We start from the raw sequence: 24399 nt of genomic DNA, 5'->3' as shown, positions 1-24399 counted from the left end.
TACAAGACAATATAAAACGTTTTCACATTCGATTATGTGACGCATGGTGTTCAGCGAAGCGAATGATTCTGCCTGTGTTTTGATGACATCCAGCGCCGTATGGCGTAAGTGGTGAAACTGTACTGAGCACACTTTTGCTATGTTAAGCTATGTTATCTAGAATTGTTCTACTTCACAGGACTTTTCGAAAAGTCAACAGGAACACAATTCGCTCACAACGAGGTATATTGTAGCTATGGATTGTCACTCATTTTTGTTCACGTTTCGAATAGTAGGTAGTGAACAGGATAGTCTTTTACAAGTAGACAAAACAACGCGCGTGAAGATTTGATAAATTGCCTTGCTATAGCAGCGTGTTTTTAACGGCTGTGTCGCGCCATCGGACATTCTGAAAGGCAACAGTCTTTACCTTTGGTTTATGCAGTTTAATATTGCCGTGTCCTTTGCCGATTGTTCTATTCGGTAGCATCATTTACATCTTAGAGTGTTGTTGGTTGAAGATTCTGTGCGCCGTCTTACCAGGGCCACGCCATCTAGCCTAGCGATGGAGGGGTCATTTGGCATACAGCAGATAAGGCCTCGTAAAAATTCCTTCAGTCATCTGTTCCGGGACAGACAGTCGTATTGCGCAGGAATTGGTTATCGTACCTCAGTTGACATCGTGGGAATGTAAGGGATCCCTTGTTACTGTTATTTATTTATTTATATTTTAGCCTCGAGGGTCATTCGCATTTTTTGAAAATGATATACATCTAAAAGATACATTTTAAATTACAATTCATGAGATAAAAAATAATAAATGAATATAATTGTTATCATCCTGGGCGCGCTGCTTCCGCTCCCTGTGTAATTTTTTTTTCTCGGTTGTAAGTAATGGTCAAGTTCATCCTTTTTTTCTTCCTCGCTAGTGTTTGCGTCAATGTCCACGTCGTCGTCGATAGAGCAGCTTTGGTTTTCAATATTGGAAGTTTAGTGATTTTTGCATTTTAGCTTTTGGTTTGGGTATGCCGTGGAATATCGTTTGTCCGGAATTTGTTTTTCGGCTGGCTGTCTCTGGCGTATCAGCAGATATCGAAGGTTGTTTGTTAGTGTTGGTTATAATAGATGAATTTGATTTCGTTGTTTCGGGGCATGGTACCACCCGAACACGTTGAGAATTCTAGAGAAAATGTTTATCCAGGTGTGATTTGTGATGAATTCCACTTATCAATGAATCTTTTAATATAATCCATACTAGTGCACGGTTTTAAATCGTGGAGGCGAATTTCCATAAGGTTGTTGTCCATATATACGGCGATCTTTGTTTTAACGTTTTCGTAGTAGACGTCGTGTTGCATGTTATTCTTCGATGTTTTCTCCTTCGGCTAAGGAGTTGATCGTTATTAGTAATATATGCATCGTATGATATAGCTGTATGTGTGACACTTTTGTAAGCACAAGTTCCATTTTCACCTTGCTCACTGTAGGTCTGCGTAAATTAAATCGCGATTGTGTTCTCCCGTAATGGGCGAAATTTATTTTGCGATTCACTCATTTCACTCGCAGTTGGGAGCAACGACTTTGTTGTCTCTATAAATTATACGTACACGCTACATCGGAGCGGCACAATTTTTGTTTGCATGCTGTTACGATGCGCTCGCCCTGGAGAATATTTTTGAAGGCTACGTTCCTACAGACACTAATCTTGGCGAACTGCTTCTCAAATTTGATAAAACGCTGATGCAAACATGGGACCAAAACTTTGGAGCTAATACCGTTCGAGATACATCACCCATAAATGAATTTAAGGAACGAGATCTAGCTGTTATTCCAGAAAATATTACAGTAGTGTTAACATATATATATATGAATGTTCCATAATTCCTTCAAATATTTCGAAACTTCTATTGTATACACCGTACCCACTTCTCCAGGTGTTTTTTTCAGCTCTTAGGTCCTCAACCCCCAGTAGATTGAAAATATTAGGTTTCACAATAATGGTTTACAGCCGTGATCCTATGAAATGTGAAATAGATTTTTGATAACGAAAAGATCGCAAAACGGAAAAACATACAAGTGATGGTGGGTACATGACATTGGGAACTGTGCTATAGAAATCAAATCCAGTCATGTTATTTTCGCTCCAACAATGAGAATTTTATCGATCGTGATGACCTTCATTGATAGTGAGAATTGACCTTCATTGATAGTGAGATTTGCCGCTACGGACTTTAGGGGTTGCAAAATTAGACCGTTCATTCGAGAAAAGAAGCTTTTGTTGAAATGTAAAACGTGGAACAGTGTAACTCAACTTCATCTTATTCAGTTCCACCAGATACGCGAAGTCGTACTGATAGAATTCCAGATTAACAAATAAATAAAACAGTTTATGTCTCGCAACAGTTGTTCGAGTGTGACAAGATTAGGGTCAGTTGCTTTTCAGGTGTTAGCAACGGTATCGGGTGATGAGAATGCGGTTGGACCATATTCATTCCTTCGTGAATCTGCAACTTGGTTTTATCTTTGTCATTGGTGTTGGTCTCGCACACGTCAATACTGCAAAGAATCAACACACTATGGCCCTCTGCGGAATTACACAAGAAAAAAAGCATGTACTACAACAAAACAGACGCCTCATCATCTCAGTTCAATCTCAAAACGTTGTAAATTAAATCGCAAAAGCAACAGTTGGCTGGAGATTTTTTCTATCCGTTGCATTCGCACTATTTCAGACGTGGAACAACTTAGTTGTATCTCGTTTGTTCAATGATTTATTTCGACGATGATCACCAAAAATCTACATTGCCTCTGGCATCAATCTCTACACTCTGATCGTCACAAAATATCAAATAAATCCTTTCTTCATCAGTTAGGAATGTTTCCAAATATATTGGGTCAATGTTCGGATCATAAACAGTACACCTTAAAATAACTGCATACGAGGATTAAGAGAATACAAAGGTAACGTCGCACTTTCACTTATCAACAGTCGACAATAAACAAGCAATTGTGATTGTTGCAATCTCCCAGCTAGCAACATTGTAAGCCAAGTAACATCCTCTAGAACACAGAAAAATTTGCATTCGAATCAAATGCTGAGAAAGAACAGTTTCCGGCGCGTCGCTTGGTATTGATAATTGATTTATGAAAAGCAATTTATTCAACTGTATCAATTTTGAAGAGCACACACACATATACCTCATGAATAGCCGAAAATGTTGCATATATTCCCCTTCAAGTGGTGAAAATTTCAATTGTATAGTTCTATCTCAATTGGAGGTCACCTTTGACTGTATACGAATCGATGGCAAATGTGATAAATGTTACAGAGATCGAAACGAAAGTGACGCTCAAAAGATGTGAATTCTGTTACCGTGTGGCGTGATTTCGTATGCTGATGTAAACAGCTCAGTACCTAAAAATTAGCGGTATGCTAACGAAGCAATCGGTTTCGTCTTATTTCTACAGTAGCGGATGTCGTTATGGTAAAGACAAAACCTTTTGCATTGGTTTTCTGAACTACCTCTGCATAAATGTGTATTCAATCGATTCTAAGACATTGAAGAAATCGAAAAAGGTCAGCCTTGTTTAATAAATAGTATTTATTGAAAAGTCGAAGATCATTAAATATTTTCAGTTATGTTTTTTTTCAAATTTTGATTATAGAGGTTTCAACCTTATTCGCTTCTTTTTTGGGTTACTTATTTAGAAAAATCTCTAACTCTGTGGACGGGGATAGGAATTGAGCCCAGGTGAGTTGCGTGTAAGGAATTCAATTTACCAACTACGCTATGCCCGCCCCCAATTGCAGTTATATCGTCAATAAGCGAAATTTAATATTGCAACCAATAAAGGGAAAGATTGTTGATTCATTCCAACAATTCTCAAATTTCATTTTTAGATTTCGGCATTGATGAACAAACCAGCACATGATTGAAGCACTGTTTCGTCGACAGATACTAACGTTTTACGCTGGAGATAAAAACTGAATCATCTAATGTTACCGCAACGGAACACCTGTGTTTGAAAAGAAGACTTGGTCAGAATAGTCATTCCTAGCAGACACGTAATCGCAGTGCGTATAAAACAGTTCCACCACAATCGACGTTCTGCGTCTTATCGTACATAAACATCGACAGCGCGGCATTGGCGGTGTTACCTCGAAATGTGATATCGCACAGAATTACATATATGGCGATATATGTCACACCGAGTGCTGTGCTTCTGCTTGCAATCGCCACATATGAATCACACGTTTCCATCGAATGAGCGGCTTATCGTTTATCAGCGAGTGTGTCTTAATTTGTATCTACCTTCTGGGCGAAAAAATAACTATTAAAACGGATATATTGACACGGCAATCCCTACGGATCTAGGCAAGTATCGTAATGTCTCGATAAAATTTTTAATTTTAGGTGGAAACGGGGGTTTCTACTATCTAGCAAAATAAATGATAATAGTTATAGTACACGTGTCACTCTTGCGCTTCCACCAACCGACAGTATAGAAATTTAAAACCAAATAGTAATTCTATATCATCATATGTTGTCGGAATACTCTATAGATAGAGCAAGAAATAAAACCGTGCGATAATACTATAGAACCGGCAAATCCAATTTAGTTGATATAACGGGAATCGTAAACGAAATCACGAACAGCACACATTTGTACCAGTTGGATGCTCAAAACCATTAATTCAAAATATCAGCCCGCATTTATCTGCTATTGCAGACTGTTTTGTACGAAATGTCAAAGCACCGCAGTAAATATTGGCAAATGTGCAGTTTAAAAAAAGAAACACCAGAAAATGACAAACACGTGCATTTCGTCAACTCAAAACTGAATCCTTTTATACTATTATGACAGTTTTTTTGTTTCGGTTTGTTTTCTTTTTGCTCTTCTAATAATATCCAGGAAAATGAACATGACAATGGAGACGAAACTGATGGATGGCGGGATTGATGGAAGGGACGGGTTGATGGGACTTACCGGCACCATTTCCTCCGCCGGATTGGCAAAGACAAGCGCCAATCAAGAAAAGACCACTGCACACGATGAACACGAAGAACATCACCACAGCATATCCATCGAGACCGTATATCATAAAGGGTTGGGCTGGAGGTGACGGCGGAGGTGGTCGTGGACAGGAAGCCTCACAGTCAATGCACGAACAGGCCGGTGTATTATCCTGGGGAAATGGAAGAGCATAAACGAAAAAAATGGAGATTAGTCCAGTGTTGTTTATCCGGATGTTAGTTTGGTTGAAAATACACGATGACTGACGTTTTTTAAAAGGTTAAAAGTCGGCAGCATCGGCACTTTGTTGTGCGTCGCTTCATTTTAGCCTTTCACATGATAGAAGACCAGAATTATTTTCCACTTACATCCAGCCTCTCGCTACAGGGCACTACTCGGGGCTTCAAAGGCTGAAACTTGTCGTCGCCAGTGTCGGTCGTTTGATGGGCAATATAGTTGATTTGGAAAGGTACGTAGTAGTTACCCTCCTTGGTACCCATGTAGTTGAACCACTTCCTGGCGCTACAGCGGGACGCTCCCCACTCGCCGCACATAAGGTCCAGCGCTAGCTGACCGGTGGACGGTACCGAAACCTGATTACACGAACCGTACGTTCCATTCATGTACTGCTCCGTGATGTGCAGATCGATCTCGGTGATGTAGTCTTTTTCTGTGGATAAAAGCATGGGATTTTTTTTTCAATCGGATTAACTATGAAAACACATGAACCTACTGGTATTTTCGTTCAGCTCTGTGGCCTTCACCTCCATGAATGTTGACTGATTCCAGCGGCAGGTGAAATCGCACATATGTCGCACCAGGTTGGCCATGCATGACGGGCAGCGGGCGAGGAAGTTCGCCGCCAGCTTGACGTTGTTGTTTAGGATTTGGACCTGTTGGAATAGAATGAGTAAATTACAGTATTTTTCTTTTACTAATTTGTTACTATTTCATATGAGTAAAAGCAAATTTGGTTAAAACCGAAAATGAACAGATCTTGAGTCATCGGTAGATTTTAAAACTTTCAGACAACGTTAAGAACGGAAATAGCTGCTTCAAAACAATGCGCAATGGTTGTACATAACATTTTTTTTGAATAACTTTGAATCTGGAATCATCTGATCATTACGTGCACATATTTCAAATATAATGCATGTTTATTACTTGATACTTTTGGTAAAATCAAACAAATCAGTCGAAACATATGTTTTATTAAATATTTGATTGGCGACATATCACTTCGTTTACCCATTCTGAAAATTATACTGCTGTCGCAACAAAAAAAACCTTTTATGCAATTTTGATAAGAAGTATTAAAACATCACTAAACCACAACCGTATTCAACGTAACGTATAAGGATAAAGCCGAATTAAGGCATTTTTTCAAATTTGTAATTATTTCGTGGAAGTTCAGATATAAATTTGAGAGGTACTGAATTGATGTAATAGAATACTTAAGCAGCACAAATCTGCATACACTCAATGTAGGAAAAAGCCCAACATTTGCACGATCTTGCAGAAAAGAGGTGTTACATGCAACTCTCTGCTCTGACGGTATTACACATGAGTTGGCAAACTGGCTCATTACCAACGAGCTCGAACTGTCATTGTCTGATCATGAATACATCATCTTTGATCATATAAACTTCGCCCTAGTTATCGTCACTTAGTGACTAGGATCTACGGGTGTTTTCCAACGATTGAATCTTCAGGTGAGAACCGGTTCCTACGGTAAAGTGCGACAAGTTTGTCTTTACCAGGAGACATGCTGGTGGACTTGAGTGATTCGTAGTTATGCTGCCTAAGCTCGACCCCCATCAACAGAAGACAAAAGTTAAGCCCGTAAGGTATTAAGCCAGATCTAATGACGCTACCACTTCTAGTTTTCCGATTTGTATACTTCATATCCTTGCTCTCACTTGAGTACTATCGCTCCAAATTTTCATAACTTTCCCTACCCAGTAATCTCTAGCTAATTGAATGTCGTTAAAATGTAAAAAAGTTCTTACTTGTAGTCTTTAAACAGGATACATTTCATTAGCGTAGCGGGAAATAATTAAAAGATTCAAAGGTGGCCACGTTAAGTGCGAGGAGGCAAAGAGTTTCAGACTAATCAGTCTGAACTCCGTCCATCTTTGTTGTTTAAATTCACCGGTTGCTATTCGGCTTCACAAATTCGTGGTGAACTCACTTCCCGGATGCGGAACAAGGAGTAAAATCAGCGTTACATGTTATATGCGAGTTTGTGTGAAAGTTTGCGTGTGTTTAATTGCACCGTTTTCAGGTGGCATATTTAAGCCGAGGTAAGGTAAGTACACTCAGGTTTTTTTTTACGCGGGGGATACGAGCCGCGTAAATGAAAACCGCGTAAATGAAAACCGCGTTAATTTCAAAATCCGCGTAAATGAAAACCGCGTAAATTTCAAAATCCGCGTAAATGAAAACCGCGTAAATTTCAAAATCCGCGTAAATGAAAACCGCGTAAATTTCAAAATCCGCGTAAATGAAGACCACTTAAATTTAAGAATCCGCGATAAAGGGGACCTCATTGATGTATACCGCGTAAATTCCAAAATCCGCGTAAATGAAAACCGCGTAAATTTCAAAAACCGCGTAAATGAAAACCGCGTAAATTTCAAAAACCGCGTAAATGAAAACCGCGTAAATTTCAAAATCCGCGTAAATGAAAACCGCGTAAATTTCAAAATCCGCGTAAAAAAAAATACCGCACAAAAAAAAACGCGTAAAAAAAAACTTGAGTGTATAATAAAAGTGAGTCTGTTTTATATTTGTTTTGTTTCAACTAAGTTGGTTGAGTTGGTTTCATCAAGGTAAGTATGCAGTAAGAATTAAGCTCCGCAACATCCCGGCCCCCGTTGAAGCGTAACATTCAACCGAAAGCATGTTCTATGTTCAGCTGTGCAAAATTAACATGGTTTTCGTTCTGCGGTTCCTCAATGGGGAGCAAGCAAACATCTGTGGTAGTTCTACGACGAACGCCACGTCTACAACCCGTACGATTCTATTCTTGTTCGAATAGACAGCCACAATGCGATGATAGGCCGCTGTTGGGGAGGAGTATTATCCTTTTTTCAGAAGAATCATTGAACCAATTCTGAACTCGTTGAGATTTCCGCCACTTGGTTGGTCGTTGGTGCAAAAAGTTGATGTGTTCATTTGATCAGCGTTTTCAAGGATCGTTGATGGGTAGCTCAGTGGTCTGGAAGTGGTAGAGACGATTAATGGAAATGTTCGAAAGATCTGGTTCGGGGAGGCAAAACAGAATCGCCCAGGATAAAGTGAACGGAGATAGATCTTCTAGATTATTGGATACAGACGTTAAGGGTGGAGAGTTCAAGATGCCCTCTTCCTGAGCAACGGTTGTGCGTAGATCATCCGAGTGATACGGTGAAGACCCCATGATGCGGTAAAGGTGGTGCATGAACGCCTTCACTGCTACCTCCCGTAGCCCGCCGAAGCGCGGTGCTCGCTGGGGAATAAACTGGAATCCAATGCCTTTATCCAAGTACTCGTTTGCCTAATGATTGGATTTCAGTTGTTCGATGAATTGTGTCGCATCTCCTTAACTTCGTGAAACTGCTGACTTGCTATTGGACGACTATTGGACGACAACGGAAACACGTCTCGCAATGGTGGACTGTCCTTCCTGCAAGGTCCCAACCACAAACTGGATGGAAACGCTGTTTGTCGCGAGAAGTTGCGTAGATCCGGCATGAAGCATTTGATGATGGGTCTATCTTGCAATTAATTTTAAGAGATGATGATCAACCGGTAAAGCCATCGGGAAACGGCTGTCATAGGATCCTGGTAGCTCCGAAAGACGTCCATGGATGCGAAGTAGACCAATTGAATCAATCATCAAATCGATGCAGCTTCACTTTGAAGGCAGCATGTTGTGAAAGACCGATGAGTGATTTAAAATAATTATCGTGTATCGTTATCCATCCTGAATTACGATCTCATTTGGCAGCTCTAGTTAGATGCGGGGGAGGGCTCTGCAAGTTCAGAATATGCATGGATCAGTGAATCATCAGGAGAATGCTCATAAAGGGCCACGGTTGACTTGCGTTCGATCACTTGATGCTCAATCATAGATGGTGACAATGCGGAAATTGAATCTGGCCAATCTTCCGTTGAGAGAAACAGGTAAAGTAGTCCACTCCACCAAAGAATATCCTGCAATAGCTGCGGGGGTGTGCCCCTCTTGATATTCGATCTGCAGGAGTGTTCGTGGTAGGGAAGTGACGCCACTGGAAGCCCTTAGTAAGCCGTTGAATTTATGCGACGCAGTTTGTCACGAATACCATGCATGTAGAAGGTGGTGAAGTTATCCATAGAAGGACGATGGTGGAATCTGTCCAAAACGTCACCTTTCCAGTAAATTTGGTCGAATTGAGAACACTATCGGCAAATTGGCTTCCCAGAACAGCAGCACACAGTTCCAAGCGGGGATTGATGAGCCCACCTACTGAAGTTACACGAGATATGGCGACATGAAGTTGGCATGTTTATGTGCTACCGGCAGTAGATACGAAGTAAATGCAGCACCCGTATCCCTTCTCAGAAGCACCCGTAAAGCAATGAAGATGGTAGCAATTAGAAGGAGAGCCTAGAACCTTTTTATGCACACGAAGATTCTTTATAAATTAAGTTTTATTTTTTGTGTTTCGAATTCATCTCGTCAGTAACTAGCACCATCTGGGTGTCTAGTTAGACGATGTATCTAAACTAGTACCCAAATTAGCACTAGTTAGACACAAAAAATTCCAAACAGTTCACACGACACATGTGAACGTTCAAAGCAACTGACTTGTCCCGAGTGATGTCCCGGGAAGCAAGCACAGAGGCTCAGATTTGCTGACGAGAAAGCGAAAACGAACTCTTGTCTTTTGGCTCGGGAGCCAAACGCCTGGCATTATGCAAAATTAAATTCCCATAAGGGAAAATTAGACTGAACCACTTTGTGCATTAAGGGCACAAAACCTAACGTAAATTAAGTTTTATTTTTTGTGTTTCGAATTCATCTCGTCAGTAACTAGCACCATCTGGGTGTCTAGTTAGACGATGTATCTAAACTAGTACCCAAATTAGCACTAGTTAGACACTCTGTGCTTGCTTCCCGGGACATCACTCGGGACAAGTCAGTTGCTTTGAACGTTCACATGTGTCGTGTGAACTGTTTGGAATATTTTGTGTCTAACTAGTGCTAATTTGGGTACTAGTTTAGATACATCGTCTAACTAGACACCCAGATGGTGCTAGTTACTGACGAGATGAATTCGAAACACAAAAAATAAAACTTCATTTACGTTAGGTTGTGTGCCCTTAATGCACAAAGTGGTTCAGTCCAATTTTCCCTTATGGGAATTTAAGATTGCATGATTCTTTATAACTCCAATGGATGCTCGGAAGGACAGCCCTCAGGATTGCAACTCATTAGGAAGCTTATCGTCCCAATTCAGATTCTCCTGCCACAACTGCTGAACCAACATTTTGGAACTGACGACAACTGGTCCGACGAGGCCGAAAGGATCGAAAAGTTGAGACATCTCAAAGAGAACGATGCATTTAGTCACTCTGTCCAACAGTTGATACTGAGGAACCTTGAAACCGAACGCGCGTCACTCAATGTACTTCAATAATACCAGTCTTTGAACTCTATCAATTTCGACAATAATATGGTACAGCTGGCGATCTGAAGGCTTCAACCTCGGCAGGTCCAGATGGTATCCCAACTATCATTCATTGGCTGTGTTGGAACCCATCTTCAGCCACTGCAAACAGTATATCTCCGAGACTCAGCATGGATTTATACCGAAACGTTCAACATCTACGAATCTTCTGTCGTTCACAACATATGTGACAGATGCCTTGTCTGACGGCCTCCAAACTGACTTTATTTACACGGACCTTTCAGCTACTTCAGACCAGATTAATGACGCTATTGCAGAGGCAAAGATGGATAGACTTGGCTTTGGTACTAATATTCTTCGTTGGATGAAATCGTATCTCAGTAATAGTTCTTTGCTTCATCTGACATTTCTCAAGGCAGCCATCTCGGTCCATTGATTTTTCTTCTGTATTTCAACGACGTCAACTTGTTTGTTTAGAAGGACCACGGTTATCTTTCGCTGACGACCTCAAGTTATACCACAGAATCCGGAATACTGATGATGCAGCTTTCATTCAACGCCAACTGGTAATCTTTGCGGAATGGTGCGAATTCAATCGAAGGACTCTAAATCCCAAGAAAGACATGGTCTTACGTTCTAGAGAAAAAAAAACACCAATTCGATTTGAATACTGTCTAGCAGAATCTACGATTGACAGAGAGAATTGTGTCAAAGATCTTGGAGTTTTTCTCGATGAACAACTGAAGTTTAAGCAGCATATCAGCTATATTGTCGCAAAGGCATCACGCTGCTTGGGATTCATAATGAGAATATCTAAGCACTTTTCGGAAATTTACTGCTTGCAATCTCTCTACTGCTCACTCGTTAGATCAACACTGGAATATTGTTCAGTTGTGTGGAATCCTTATTATCTCAACGGTGCCAATCGAATTGAGACAGTACAGCGCAGATTTGTTCGGTTTGTCCTTCGTCGATTGCCTTGGAACAACCCTCACCCAAGTTACGAAAGTTGTGGTTTTCTTGGCGAACGCAAAGACACTCTACATAGCGTCCTTCAGCATTCCGGCTATAAATAAATAACAAATAACAATGTTGCAGCCTCTTGCCACCTATTTTTCACAATATTTAAAACCTAAGGTAGTAGAACTCACCTTTTATGAAGAACATTAACTGCTAAAGATAGTAATGTTAAGCGTCAAATTTTGCATGTTCTGAAAGTTGGATTAGCCGAGAGTTTGGACATTTTCAAGCAATATCTTTTGTCCTTACTCAATCGAAACCGAGACAACGGATATTTATGACTCTTCGTAGTATTACCTGAATTCAAAAACGATCAGTTCAATTGTTATCGTTTCGTGACCGGTTGTTACTGTTGAAAAAGGGATTCGTTGCCCCGTACAAGGTGACAACTTTTCATTACCAGCTATAATAAGAATGCAACATCAAATTCTAACTGGTGACTGAACTGTTTATTAAATCAAATTCAGTCAACTGGTTATATCTTGAATTACATGCAAAAAACCAATAGTAGCATAACGTCACAGGATGTCTACTGTCAAGTTACCGTGCTTAAGACGCTATCACTGAAATATCTTGACTTTTGAGATTCACTCTGAAATTGTCACAATAATCTTCTCAGCATGATTCTAATAATCTAATAATAATAATTAAAAAGAAAAACTAGTAACAAATTAGTCCATGTTAACAAGAAAATGTTTTGCCCATAACAATTGCAGCATACAAAAGTAAACCCCTTCATGCCCATGTTGTTTCTGGACAACAATGTTTTTAATCAGCTCTAACTTTTGATTGAGACAATATTTGCTCATAAAAATAAATAAAACTAATAAATGTAAATATTGGCTTTCATTTAAGTATTAACAGTTACAAGGATCTGTTCTAGAACTGAAGTTATTGCAATTAGTCTGATTGAATTCCAATGGAGCACTGCAGTGCTGCCAGGGACAGTTTATGTTGACAATGATAATGAATTTTTCATATATCTTCGTTATGTTGTAATACTATTGAAAACTGGTAAAACTTATCAATTTAGACTGTCTTTGGCTACGTTTTCCACGCAATTGGAGTATTGTAAATATTCTAGAAGAATTGTATGAAGCATTGGAAGGACAGTGCTTCTAGCACTGCGAAGGTTGCACCTATCTTTATGGAAAAAGGGGCTTTTCGTGATTCTTGACCCCACCGTTTTCAAGGGAAAATAGTTTTGAAACCCTACATGGGCTAGAAAAAAGTTGGGCATGAAAGGGTTAAGTAACAAAAAATGTGATATGATGTGATGTAGTGAACCCACCATCAGTGCAAGGGCTACGTCAGTACCTGCAGTTGCTTTTATCAGCAAAGTCAAATGTTGCTAACGAACCACATTCAATCTATCGCGGTAAGAGGGGTCAAAAATGGATTGGATCCACAAGCAGAAGATTTATGCGCATTCCACAGGGACAAAGAATCAACAACCCAATCCAGACGTTAGAATAGCAATAGAACTCTCTGAAGCTCCCGTAGAAACTATATCACATCGAATTTAGCTATTTTATATATCTAATTTTTAAACTGGATATGCCTACAGAAAATGGCAATCCGCACACCATAGGAGTACGCTGAAATACGTTCCCAACCATTTCATGGCAACATTGAAACTCCTAGGCTCTTATAATATTTTCTGACCATTCCGATCCAAAAGAAACAAACTGATATGTCGTTGAACTCATTTCGTTCCTAGTTCACTAGTGGTAAATAAATACCCTACAATGCGCAAACCCTTCCACTACCAACCGAAATCACATCATCATGAATAACGCGATTATACTTTGTTTGAGTCAACCACTTTTAGGTTACTTGCGCGCCGACGGAAATGTACGCCTTCATTGCCAAGGCAGATCATGTCACCCTCTGCTAAGATGCCGCGTCGTACGATTAGTTCATCTTTTCACAGCGACGCTTGTTCGTGCAGTTGTTTTAACAGGGTGTCTACCGATGATTTAACTACGCTTAAGAACAGTCGTAAAATGTCGATGGAAATATTCACATGCATCCTAGCACTTTTTAGAACAATGGATCTATTCATCTTATGCTCTCCATCGGATACAGAAATGTTGGTAAAAGAATAAATTCAATTTTACATGTTTTGAACCCAGGCAAAGTAAACTTTCAATCCAAATTGAAACACAATATAAAACTACTTCAGACACCTTATCTCAAGTAATAGTAGCAAGGTCGACATATTAACTGCCATTGTCCGGTTCAGTTCCCACGTCATCCGATAATCGAACGATTTGCATCACTCGCAGCGTACTTTTCCACATCTTCCAATCTAATAAACTGCGCGAAGAGCAATCGCGAAGCATTCTCCCCCTGCCTCCTCCGCTTACCTGTTCTGAGTCGCAGCAGGTATTGATGCTCCCATCGCCGTCCTCGTCGACGAGTAGATGCTTGCACCAGACCTTCAGCAGGTCCCGTGTTTTGTCTTCGATCGGTTTGGCCGGTCCGCTGTAGTTGCAGTACTGGGAGGTCAGTGCGGTTTCGTTGTTACACACACCGTACCATATGCACTGGCCGCCACCGCCGCCGCCACCACCTCCTCCGCCACCGGTGTCCGCTGTCGTCATTTGTGCAAGTGACTGAAAGGTGGAAAAAAGCGAAATAATCAAATGAGCGTCATCTCTGTATGATTAGAGCGAACAATGTATCTTATCAATGTTTATTCGTGAAACGTTGGAAGTACGAACGTTGAACTACTTATTTAATTTGTAATTCTGACAGGTTTCTGCAAATATGTTCAGTTGCGCTAACGTACGGTTGATTAATTAATTACCTTTTAATTGCCCAGAATCAAAACAAACTAAACTTCATTTGAAACATCAGATAAACAATTATACAACCATTTTGTTTACAACTGAAGCACATTTATAAATAATGTTCGAATAACACACTACATAAGGTTTATAGCTTGTCATCGCACCCATCCTGATGCACTGCAAAACCGGTGCGCCGCCAAACTTGTTTATTTATTTCTTAAATACCATCGGTTGCGTTTCTAGTCATCACGCGTCAATTCTGCTGGCAAATGGTCAAAAATCTCTACTCCACGAGACCGATGAAAATTAAACGAGACGGATATTTGCAAGTTACGTGAGGAGAAATTGAATATCAATGGGATTTTATGAAACTGATTGTATCCGTTTCTTTGGAAACGTGCTCACATTAGAGTGTCGCAAAGTTGTTCAGAAATTCAGGGGTTGATACTTTTAATGATCTTTAAGTGTACTTGTGAACGACAGAAACTCTGAAATTATGGTAGCCCCGATATAATTTTTTCGAAGTTCTTTTTTTAGAAAAAAAAATATATAATAAAATAAAAATTTCTAACTCTTCCCCAATTTGGCGAAACCTAACTAGAATCTTCAATCCGAAAATTGTCAGGGATCTCGAGATTGGTGCTATTCCCGGTTTTTTTATTACTTCCGAGCAGCCAAGTTTCATGTTGCTCTGTGTTGTCCATTTCTCTAACAGCTATATTGTCCACAAGGCACAACAGTACGATATGAATTTTCGTCCAAAATGGGTTCTTCGGCGCATTATAGTATGAATCACCTTAAAATTACAATTCACAATTGGAACTAACCCTTTTGTTTAGAAAACACTAAAATACAACGAAAACTAGTTTGTCCCATACATACGACTCAATGAAAAGGTAAATCTTCAACAGCGTTTTTCTCGACTTGCTGTTTTTTATTAGGGGATATATAATAAATATAATTTTAGTATACCCCCCTCCCTTATTACGCAACAAATTCCTGGAAAAAAGTTTTTTTTCTTCAGTAAAACATGTTACGTAACGTTCTACCTTACTCCCCCTCCCCATATGTCACAATTTGACGTACCCCCTGATCCCCTCTCTCAAAGTGTTACGTAATTTATGAATGGTCCCTAACACGATTACAATCGGTAGAAATGAACAGATGTAGTGCGACGTTTCCAATGATTTCGTATATTTATTAGGTTGCCCTTAAAACTTAAGGCAATTGACGAAGTTTAACCACGCCAGGCACTAGACCACTATCCATGAATATTCTATGTTTCACATGGGTCAGAAACCAATATCAAAACCATAATTTCAATATTTATACAGTTTCAGTCTACGTTCTATTTTTCCCAGAACCACCGTAAAGCGTACGACGACAAAAAAGTTTAATATTATATGCATTATCCGAAGAACAACAAAACCGTTATTTTTCTTCTTGTCGCGACATGTCGTGGTGATTTGTCGATTTGAACAGAGAAAGTAGCCGTTAGATCTCTATTCGAAATGTGAAAATGAAGCTCAGACTTACGAAAACCATACAGTTTCATCAAATCAAACAAATAGTACCTATAACTGTCAACAAATTAACGTGTTTAGCGTGATGAGTTAGAATTTCTGAATGATGACAAAATAGACGTACGATTACACGATCGTGCCACGAACTTGATCACTAAACGGTTCATGTACATGCGTTTGGACAAACATATTTCTTCCTACAAAACTCTACAACATAAATTACAAGGCATTACAATTGCACAGACAACATTGCGCATATATCAAGGTCAAATTCCTACGTGTCACTTCTGTGACTACACGGCACATTCAGGAAAAATTGCATAGAAACCGCCAACTTTATTACATAAATCAGATCCATGACTTACAACGCGTCAGAATTTGAGCTCTTCAAGCGCAAAAATAATTATTTCGAAATTTTCTTCCTAAGGAGTAATATTGCATAATGTATCGCATTGACTCGTTAGCCGAGCAAAGCCTCGATTCCACTATGTTTCATCAGCAAATCAGATGTTCTGTGATTCCGGAAACTCACTCGGGACAAATTGTGTGCTTCGCGGTACGTTTTTGGGTTTAGCGTCTACCTGGTGCTAAACCGGTGCCAGATACTAATGAGACCAAAGCGCACCGCAATCCACGACTTACAGCTTGAATTCGATTACAATTACAACACTAAAATAATGAATAAACTTATAGATTAGTCCATTATCTCGAAAGCGCAGCATATCCCGTTTCACGCGAAAAAATCGAATAAGAATGTGGGTTTGTTTTATTGTTTTGTAAGGGGAACGCCTGAATACCGAATTCAAGATTAAAATTGTTCACAAAGCCGGCGATTATTTTACCACTTCAGTGTTGTAATAAGCGGAATCATTACAATGTAGCAGTGTAAACCGGTATTTCACAGATGCCATCAAGTAGTGCTTACGATTGTAAAACAATTCAAAGTCACCTGATACAAATCATTCAAATAACCCGGGCCGTATGAGATAACGAATAATGTAATCAGTTTGTTGTAGGCAAGAGGACAGCTAACAGGAAACATAGGATCATAACAATTTATAATAGTGTTTCGAATTGGAATAGTACTACTTGATGTGGTATGATTACTCTGAAGCATAAAACTCCAATCTAATATTATACCATATAGCTTGGTAGTTGCTCGAGAAGTCTGACGATACAGTGACGCTCGCACGCACGCACGCTCGTTCAAGTTCCCTATTCAGGAATGTGATCCTCATTTGATACAATTAAAACAGAAAACTGTCAAAAAAGTTTGAATTTACGTACAGGCATAAATCAATGGTTTCATTACATCAAACTTATAGTGTTTTTGTAGTACATTTTTCAGTGAAATGAACAAGCACAAGTCTATAAAAATATATTTATAATTGGCGGAGTTATGGCATTTTCTCCGAAACCCTTCTTTATTTAAAAAGTTTGCGGTGATCACGATTGAAGACCAATAGATCAACTAATATCTCAAAACTCAAAAAATTCCGTTAGTATATTAGTATTTTTCGTACTTAGACGATTAGTTGAATAGATAATAATTTTTTTCCTGCATTTGGGAATGTTTTTCTTCAGAACATGCTAAAAAATCCTGCAAATCAGAAGGGTACAGTATGGTTTTTTGTTTTAGTGTTTCGGATTCTAATCGTCAGTAACTAGCACCATCTGGGTGTCTAGTTAGACTATGTATCTAAACTAGTACCCAAATTAGCACTAGTTAGACACTAAAATCCCAAAAGTCACACGTCTTGCGCGAACACTAAACCACTGGCTTATACAAAAAACCATACTTTATGTAAGGTGTTGTGTCCTTATGCACAAAAAAAATTGGTCTTGTCCAAAATTTTTCCCACTTGGCAATTTGCACAGAAGGGTACATCTAGAACAATTCTTTAGTTCGCCAAAGAATATTGCCTAGAGACCCGAGTTTTAAGTCGTTTATTTAACAAGGCTTAGCATAATCATCATGGTTGGCGAACTATGTGGGTATTTCGAATCATTAGGGGAGAGTGAGGACACTTGATCCTTGGGGATATTTGATTCCCTGGCCATATCTCCTAATCTATACGCATAAAGTTATTACAATATAAATAGAAAATGAAGTATTTGGTCGTTTATGATGTTTAAAAAACAAATCCGATGTATTACATTTCGTTTGGAAAAGTTGTATAATATTTTAGAAAATATGTGTTTAAATCCATCTCGAAGATCTTTTCACAAATTTTTTGAACGGTTTTTTTTTCCAATTCGTTTATTTGATAAGGCAGGTTTGCGTTAGCTTAAAGGTGCCAATTTTGTTTTGTTTTACATTTTAAATTACTTAAAACTAGGGGCTTACATATTGATTTTTGAAATTAAACTAAGGCTAATTTATAGCTATACATATACACAAGGGGGTAGTATAATTTTCGTAAGATTAGAGGGGTCATTTAGTTTTTATGGCAATATGGTTTGACATTTTTAGCAATGAGATATTGGAGCAAATAATGTTTAACTAAGGGGGAAAATTTTTACGACTATCTTAAAAGTAGAAATAATTAGAGGGCGTGATTAAATTTTGTAAAGATTCGGAGACATTAATTAGAGTTATTTTATGTGGTAGTAGAGTTGGGCATTTTTAACGAGATCATATAATATAATAGTTAAAACTAGAAAAGGCAAGAAGAGCTAAATGCTTCATGAAGATATTTGGGGGGGGGGGGGGGGAGGGGTGTTACTTCTGTGTATAAGAGTCAGGGGAAGTAGGGTGGACAAACATGGCAGGGGGAGAACATTATTTCAGTTTCAGACTTCGGGAGATCAACGGATGGATTACAGAATCAGGGTGGTCTTCATCAGGAAGAATCATGTACTGGGACGCCGGGTGGTCGTTCTCGAGATGGCAGGGGTTTCTCCAGACGATTTCGTAGTGCGGCTCAGATGTTGATCGGCTACATTTCGAGTTGTGCGTGTGATGTTCGTGCTTTAGGTCCCGTGTTTGTTGGCTCATTCGACAGGGATGTTTTGTGTCGCCTTGGAGTCGCATCAAACCATCGTGGGTGTATGGTACAGGTGGAAGAGAGCGCTTCTGAGAATTATAAGGAAAAAGGGGCAGTTAAAGTTGGATATTGATGGATTTTATGAAGGTGTATATAAGGGACATATAGAGGACATCGCGGCTTGCCAACACATCTCGAACCGGGACGTTGGGTGGTCTTCCTCGGGCCCGGAGGGTGTCCATAAGCCGAGACCTGGCGGAACTGTACTCGGTGCACGCCCAGACTATGTGCTCTATATCGTGATAACCGTCGCCACAAGCGCAGATACCACTCTCCACGAGCCCAATACGTCGGAGATGTGCATCCAGCGTGTAATGGTTCGCCATGAGTCGGGACATCACACGAATGAAGTCACGACCCACATCCATCCCCTTGAACCAAGGTTTCGTCGATACCTTAGGGACTATCGAATGTAGCCACCTTCCTAGCTCCCCATTGCTCCACGAGGTTTGCCAACTTTCGAGGGTTCTCTGATGAGTAATACTGAAAAATTCGTGGAAGCAAATTGGTCTTTCAAAAACGTCACCTTCAATGGCACCCACCTTAGCTAAGGAGTCCGCCTTCTCATTGCCCGGAATGGAGCAATGAGAAGGGACCCATACCAAGGTAATCTGGAAAGAGTTGTCAGATAAAGCACTCAGTAGCTCCCGTATTTTCCCCAAAAAATACGAGGAGTGCTTGCCTTGTTTCATCGAGCGAATAGCGTCAATGGAACTGAGGCTATCCGAAACGATGAAGTAATGGTCTGCGGGTAATGTTTCAATGACTCCAAGGGTATACTGAATGGCAGCTAGTTCTGCGGCGTAAACTGAAGCAGGGTCACTGAGTTTGTAGGAGGCGGTGAACTTTTGATTGAAAATACCGAAGCCAGTGGATCCTTCGAGGTTTGATCCGTCAGTATAAAACATCTTAGAACAGTCGACTTCTCGGAATTTATTATAAAAAATGTTTGGAACCACTTGTGGGCGTATGTGGTCCGGAATTCCACTAATCTCGTCTTTCATGGATGTGTCGAAGAAAACAGTAGATTCAGAAGTATTTATGAAATGCACACGGTTGGGATTGTAAGAAGAAGGGTTAATATTCTGCGCCATGTAGTCAAAGTACAGGGACATGAAACGGGTCTGAGAATTGAGCTCAACAAGCCTTTCGAAATTTTCAATCACCAACGGGTTCAAGATATCGCATCGAATGAGCAATCGATATGAGAGTTCCCAAAATCGATTTTTCAGCGGGAGAACGCCCGACAGGACTTCGAGACTCATCGTATGGGTCGACTGCATGCACCCTAAGGCGATACGCAAACAACGATACTGAATTCTTTCGAGTTTGATGAAATGTATGTTCGCGGCGGATCGAAAGCAGAAGCATCCGTATTCCAGTACCGACAGTATCGTTGTTTGATACAACCTAATTAGGTCTCCTGGGTGGGCACCCCACCACGTTCCGGTTATTGTACGAAGAAAGTTGATCCTTTGCTGGCATTTCTGTTTCAGATACCGAATATGGCATCCCCAAGTACCTTTCGAGTCGAACCAGACCCCTAGATATTTTACTGTGAAGACCTGAGCTATAGTTTGACCCATTAATAGAAGCTGTAGTTGTGCTGGTTCACGCTTCCTAGAAAATACAACTAGCTCAGTTTTCTCCGTGGAGAATTCGAGAATAGCCCATGCAGACAAATTGTCCAAGGTATTCTGTAATGGTCCTTGTAGATCGACAGCTTTGGGTCCCGTAACAGACACCACGCCATCGTCTGCAAGTTGTCTTAACGTGCAGGAATTGTCAAGACATTCATCAATGTCGTTGACGTAGAAATTGTATAACAGGGGGCTTAGACATGAGCCCTGGGGAAGGCCCATGTAGCTAAATCGTGATGTCGATAAGTCACCATGCGAAAAATGCATGTGCTTTTCCGACAACAAGTTTAGTAAAAAGTTGTTTAAAGTCGCTGAAAGACCATGCTGGTGCAGCTTCTCTGAAAGAATGTTGATAGAAACTGAATCAAAAGCCCCCTTTATATCTAGGAACACTGATGCCATCTGCTCTTTACTAGCATAGGCCATTTGAATTTCGGTTGAGAGCAACGCAAGACAATCATTCGTCCCTTTGCCTTTGCGAAAGCCAAATTGTGTATCTGACAGTAAGCCATTTGCTTCGACCCAATTGTCGAGGCGGGATAGGATCATTTTCTCGAACAACTTCCGGATACAAGATAGCATTGCGATCGGTCGATACGAATTGTGGTCGGAGGCTGGTTTTCCTGGTTTTTGGATGGCGATGACCTTCACTTGCCTCCAATCGTGTGGGACAATGTTAGCCTCAAGAAACTTATTAAATAAGTTCAACAAGCGTCTCTTGGCAGAGTCTGGCAGATTCTTCAACAAGTTGAATTTGATTCTGTCTGGCCCTGGAGCTTTATTGTTACACGACAAGAGAGCAAGTGAGAACTCCACCATCGAAAAAGGTGTTTCGTTCGCGTTATCGTGACGGGACGCGGCGCGGTAGATCTTCTGTGCCGGGGCGGAATCCGGACAAACCTTCTTGGCGAAATCGAATATCCAACGGTTTGAATATTCCACGCTCTCATTAGTACTGTTTCGATTTCGCATACGTCGGGCTGTTCCCCAAAGAGTGCTCATCGATGTTTCTCTCGTTAATCCGTCGACGAACCGGCGCCAATAACCGCGTTTTTTGGCTTTCATCAAACTCTTCATGCGCTTGTCTAACGTCGCGTACTGTCGAAAACTAGCGGGTAACCCGTCGTTCCGGAAGGTCTTAAACGCGGCGGCCTTCTCTGCGTACACGTCTGAGCACTCTTTATCCCACCAGGGATTGGGAGAACGTTTTTGTATGTTCGCGCCGGGTACTGGCTTAGTCTGAGCTTGATTCGCGCTGTCGAGAATCAAGCCAGCCAAAAAGCTGTACTCTTCCTCCGGAGGAAGTTCTTGAGTAGATTCGATGTTGTCGGATATCGCGGCAGCATAGCTCTTCCAATCGATATTTCGTGTGAGGTCATACGAAATATTGATTGTTTCCAATGGCCTTGAGCCGTTATTGATTGAGACTACGATCGGCAGATGGTCGCTACCGTGGGGATCAGGGATTACCTTCCACGCGCATTCTAACTTTAGCGAGGTCGAGCAAAGGGATAAATCTAATGCGCTTGGGCGCGCTGGTGGGGGAGGAATCCGTGTCATTTCACCCGTGTTTAGAATTGTCATGTTGAAGTTGTCGCAAATATTGTGAATTAAAGAGGAACGGTTATCATCATAAAGGCAACCCCATTCCTTACCGTGAGAGTTAAAGTCGCCTTAAACTAGTCGCGGTGCAGGCAGGGATTCTATGATGTCATGTAGCCGGCGATGCCCAATCGCGGTGTTGGGGGGAATATATATGGAAGCTATGCAAAGATCTTTGCCTTTGATTGTTACTTGACAAGCGACAACTTCAATACCTGTTATCGAGGGAAGGTTAATTCTGTAGAAGGAATAGCGCTTTTTGATCCCCAAAAGCACTCCTCCATAGGGGGTGTCTCGATCCAGGCGAATAATATTAAAGTCGTGGAAGTTGAGATCTATGTCGGAAGTTAACCAAGTTTCACATAATGCAAATGCATCGCAACTCAAATTATTTATTAAAATTTTGAAGGAATCGATTTTCGGGATGATACTTCTGCAATTCCACTGTAGAACAGTGATCAAATCCGTGACCTCGTTCGATGAGTTAGCCATCGAAGGATACAATCGCTGAAAGGAGGGGCCATTTAGCAGTCAACTGCTTCAAAAATGTTCTTACTGTAGGGAGAAAAGCTAACAACAGACTTTTAATAGGATCAGTTATATTGAAAGTTTTTATTATCCAGTCCACAATGTCCGAGAGTTTGATAATTCCAGTGCCGCGATTATTCTCGAACTGAAACAGAGGAACACTTGGGATTTTTGATGTTCCGGGAAGTGCTGGGAACTCCTTCTCTGAGTTTAATCCTCCGAGACCAGGAGCTAATTGCTTCGGTTTGGTTGCAACACTTCCAATAGATGTGACTTTCGGAGTCCCGTCAAGGGATACCTTCTGGCCTTTACAACGAACTTTAGGAGAGGAAATGTTCCTCCTCTTCCTATAACTTCTAGGCGCCCTAGTAGATGTTCCCTCTTGTGGGTCATCAGCCTCGCCCTCGTTAGGAGGCAAGTGATCATAGATGTTTGTTGAGGTTGGTGGTGTAGCTTTCTTTAGCATTTCTGCGAAAGAACGTTCGGATCGTCCCGCAAGGGAACGTTTTAGTTTATCCCCGCGTAGTTTGTACGCGGGACATGCCGAGATATCATGCAGATTCTCTGCACAGTAAGGACACTTCTCAGCATTCTTACTGCACGAATCATCTAGATGATTCTCCCCGCATTTTCCACAGCGGGCCTTATTGCTACAATGGGTGGCTGTGTGACCCAATTGTTTACACTTTGTGCAATTCATGACCCGCGGCACAAACAGACGCACAGGCAGACGAACCTTGTGCAAGAGGACGTAATTTGGCAAAGCGGTACCAGCGAAGGTCAACCGATAAGAGTTTGATTGGGGGTACGTTTTTGAACCATCCCCCGCAACTACTACTGAGTGCAAACGCTTGCACTCGAGTATTTTCACTGGCTGAAGTAAGCGGTCTCTGAAACGGCCAACCCCGTACTGCAGCAGATCCTCGCATGTCAAACTGTCATCGGTGACAACGCCTTCAGACTGTACTTTCACAGCTGGAATATACACGTGATAGTCCTTCGTAAAGTGCTCGCAGCAAGCAATATCGTTTGCCTGCTTTGAGTTAGTCAGCACGACCCTCAGCCTGTCTGAGCGGACCTTTTTTATTTCGATCACAGCCGAGAACCGTTCCGTCAGGTCTTTTGAAATCTGTAATAGATTCAGCGATTTTGTTTTGGGCCGAAAGAAGACCACAAAGGGACCGGTCGAGAGCTCTGGATATTGTTTGGGTCGGGGGAGAGCCTTAGGAGTCGACTCGATCTCCATTTGGCCATCCGGGGAGGAAACCATCGACACCGTCAACGCACGGGGTCAGCACCCGCGCAGACGGGAAAGCCGAAAATGTATCAAAAAGGTAGATTTCACTTATCTGTATACTCGTTTCCCACGACGCACCAGTCCAGCTTAAATAGCTGGTTATTGTTCAATCCTCGCTTTACGAACAAAAGGTTGAGGAATGTGGCCTAACGGTTAACACACGCACAAAAGAAAATAAAAGTCCAAACCTCGAAGAGGCAGAGAATGGCAAAATAACCTTGAACGCGGATTACTGCACTGTTCTTTTTCCAACAGACCGAAAACAAAACACTTCTATCTCGATCGAGCGATGCGTAGA

General features: G+C 40.9%; 1 protein-coding gene across 4 annotated transcripts in view; it reads right to left on the bottom strand.

The window, feature by feature from the left end:
- Positions 1-24399, bottom strand: part of LOC131685604 (NPC intracellular cholesterol transporter 1) — a 111319-nt gene that overhangs the window by 38844 nt on the left and 48076 nt on the right. For all 4 annotated transcript variants that reach the window (XM_058969457.1, XM_058969460.1, XM_058969456.1 and 1 more), the window contains exons 2-5: positions 14039-14287; positions 5729-5888; positions 5364-5665; positions 4969-5167 (exon numbers count right to left, since the gene is read on the bottom strand). In XM_058969457.1, the coding sequence (XP_058825440.1) occupies positions 4969-5167; positions 5364-5665; positions 5729-5888; positions 14039-14287 (910 nt within the window). The remainder of the gene's footprint in view (positions 1-4968; positions 5168-5363; positions 5666-5728; positions 5889-14038; positions 14288-24399) is intronic.

Source organism: Topomyia yanbarensis, chromosome 2 (genome assembly GCF_030247195.1).
Source record: "Topomyia yanbarensis strain Yona2022 chromosome 2, ASM3024719v1, whole genome shotgun sequence".
Lineage (NCBI taxonomy): Eukaryota > Metazoa > Arthropoda > Insecta > Diptera > Culicidae > Topomyia > Topomyia yanbarensis.
The sequence above is the reverse complement of the archived record's forward strand: the minus strand, read 5'-3'. Positions and strand labels throughout refer to the sequence as shown.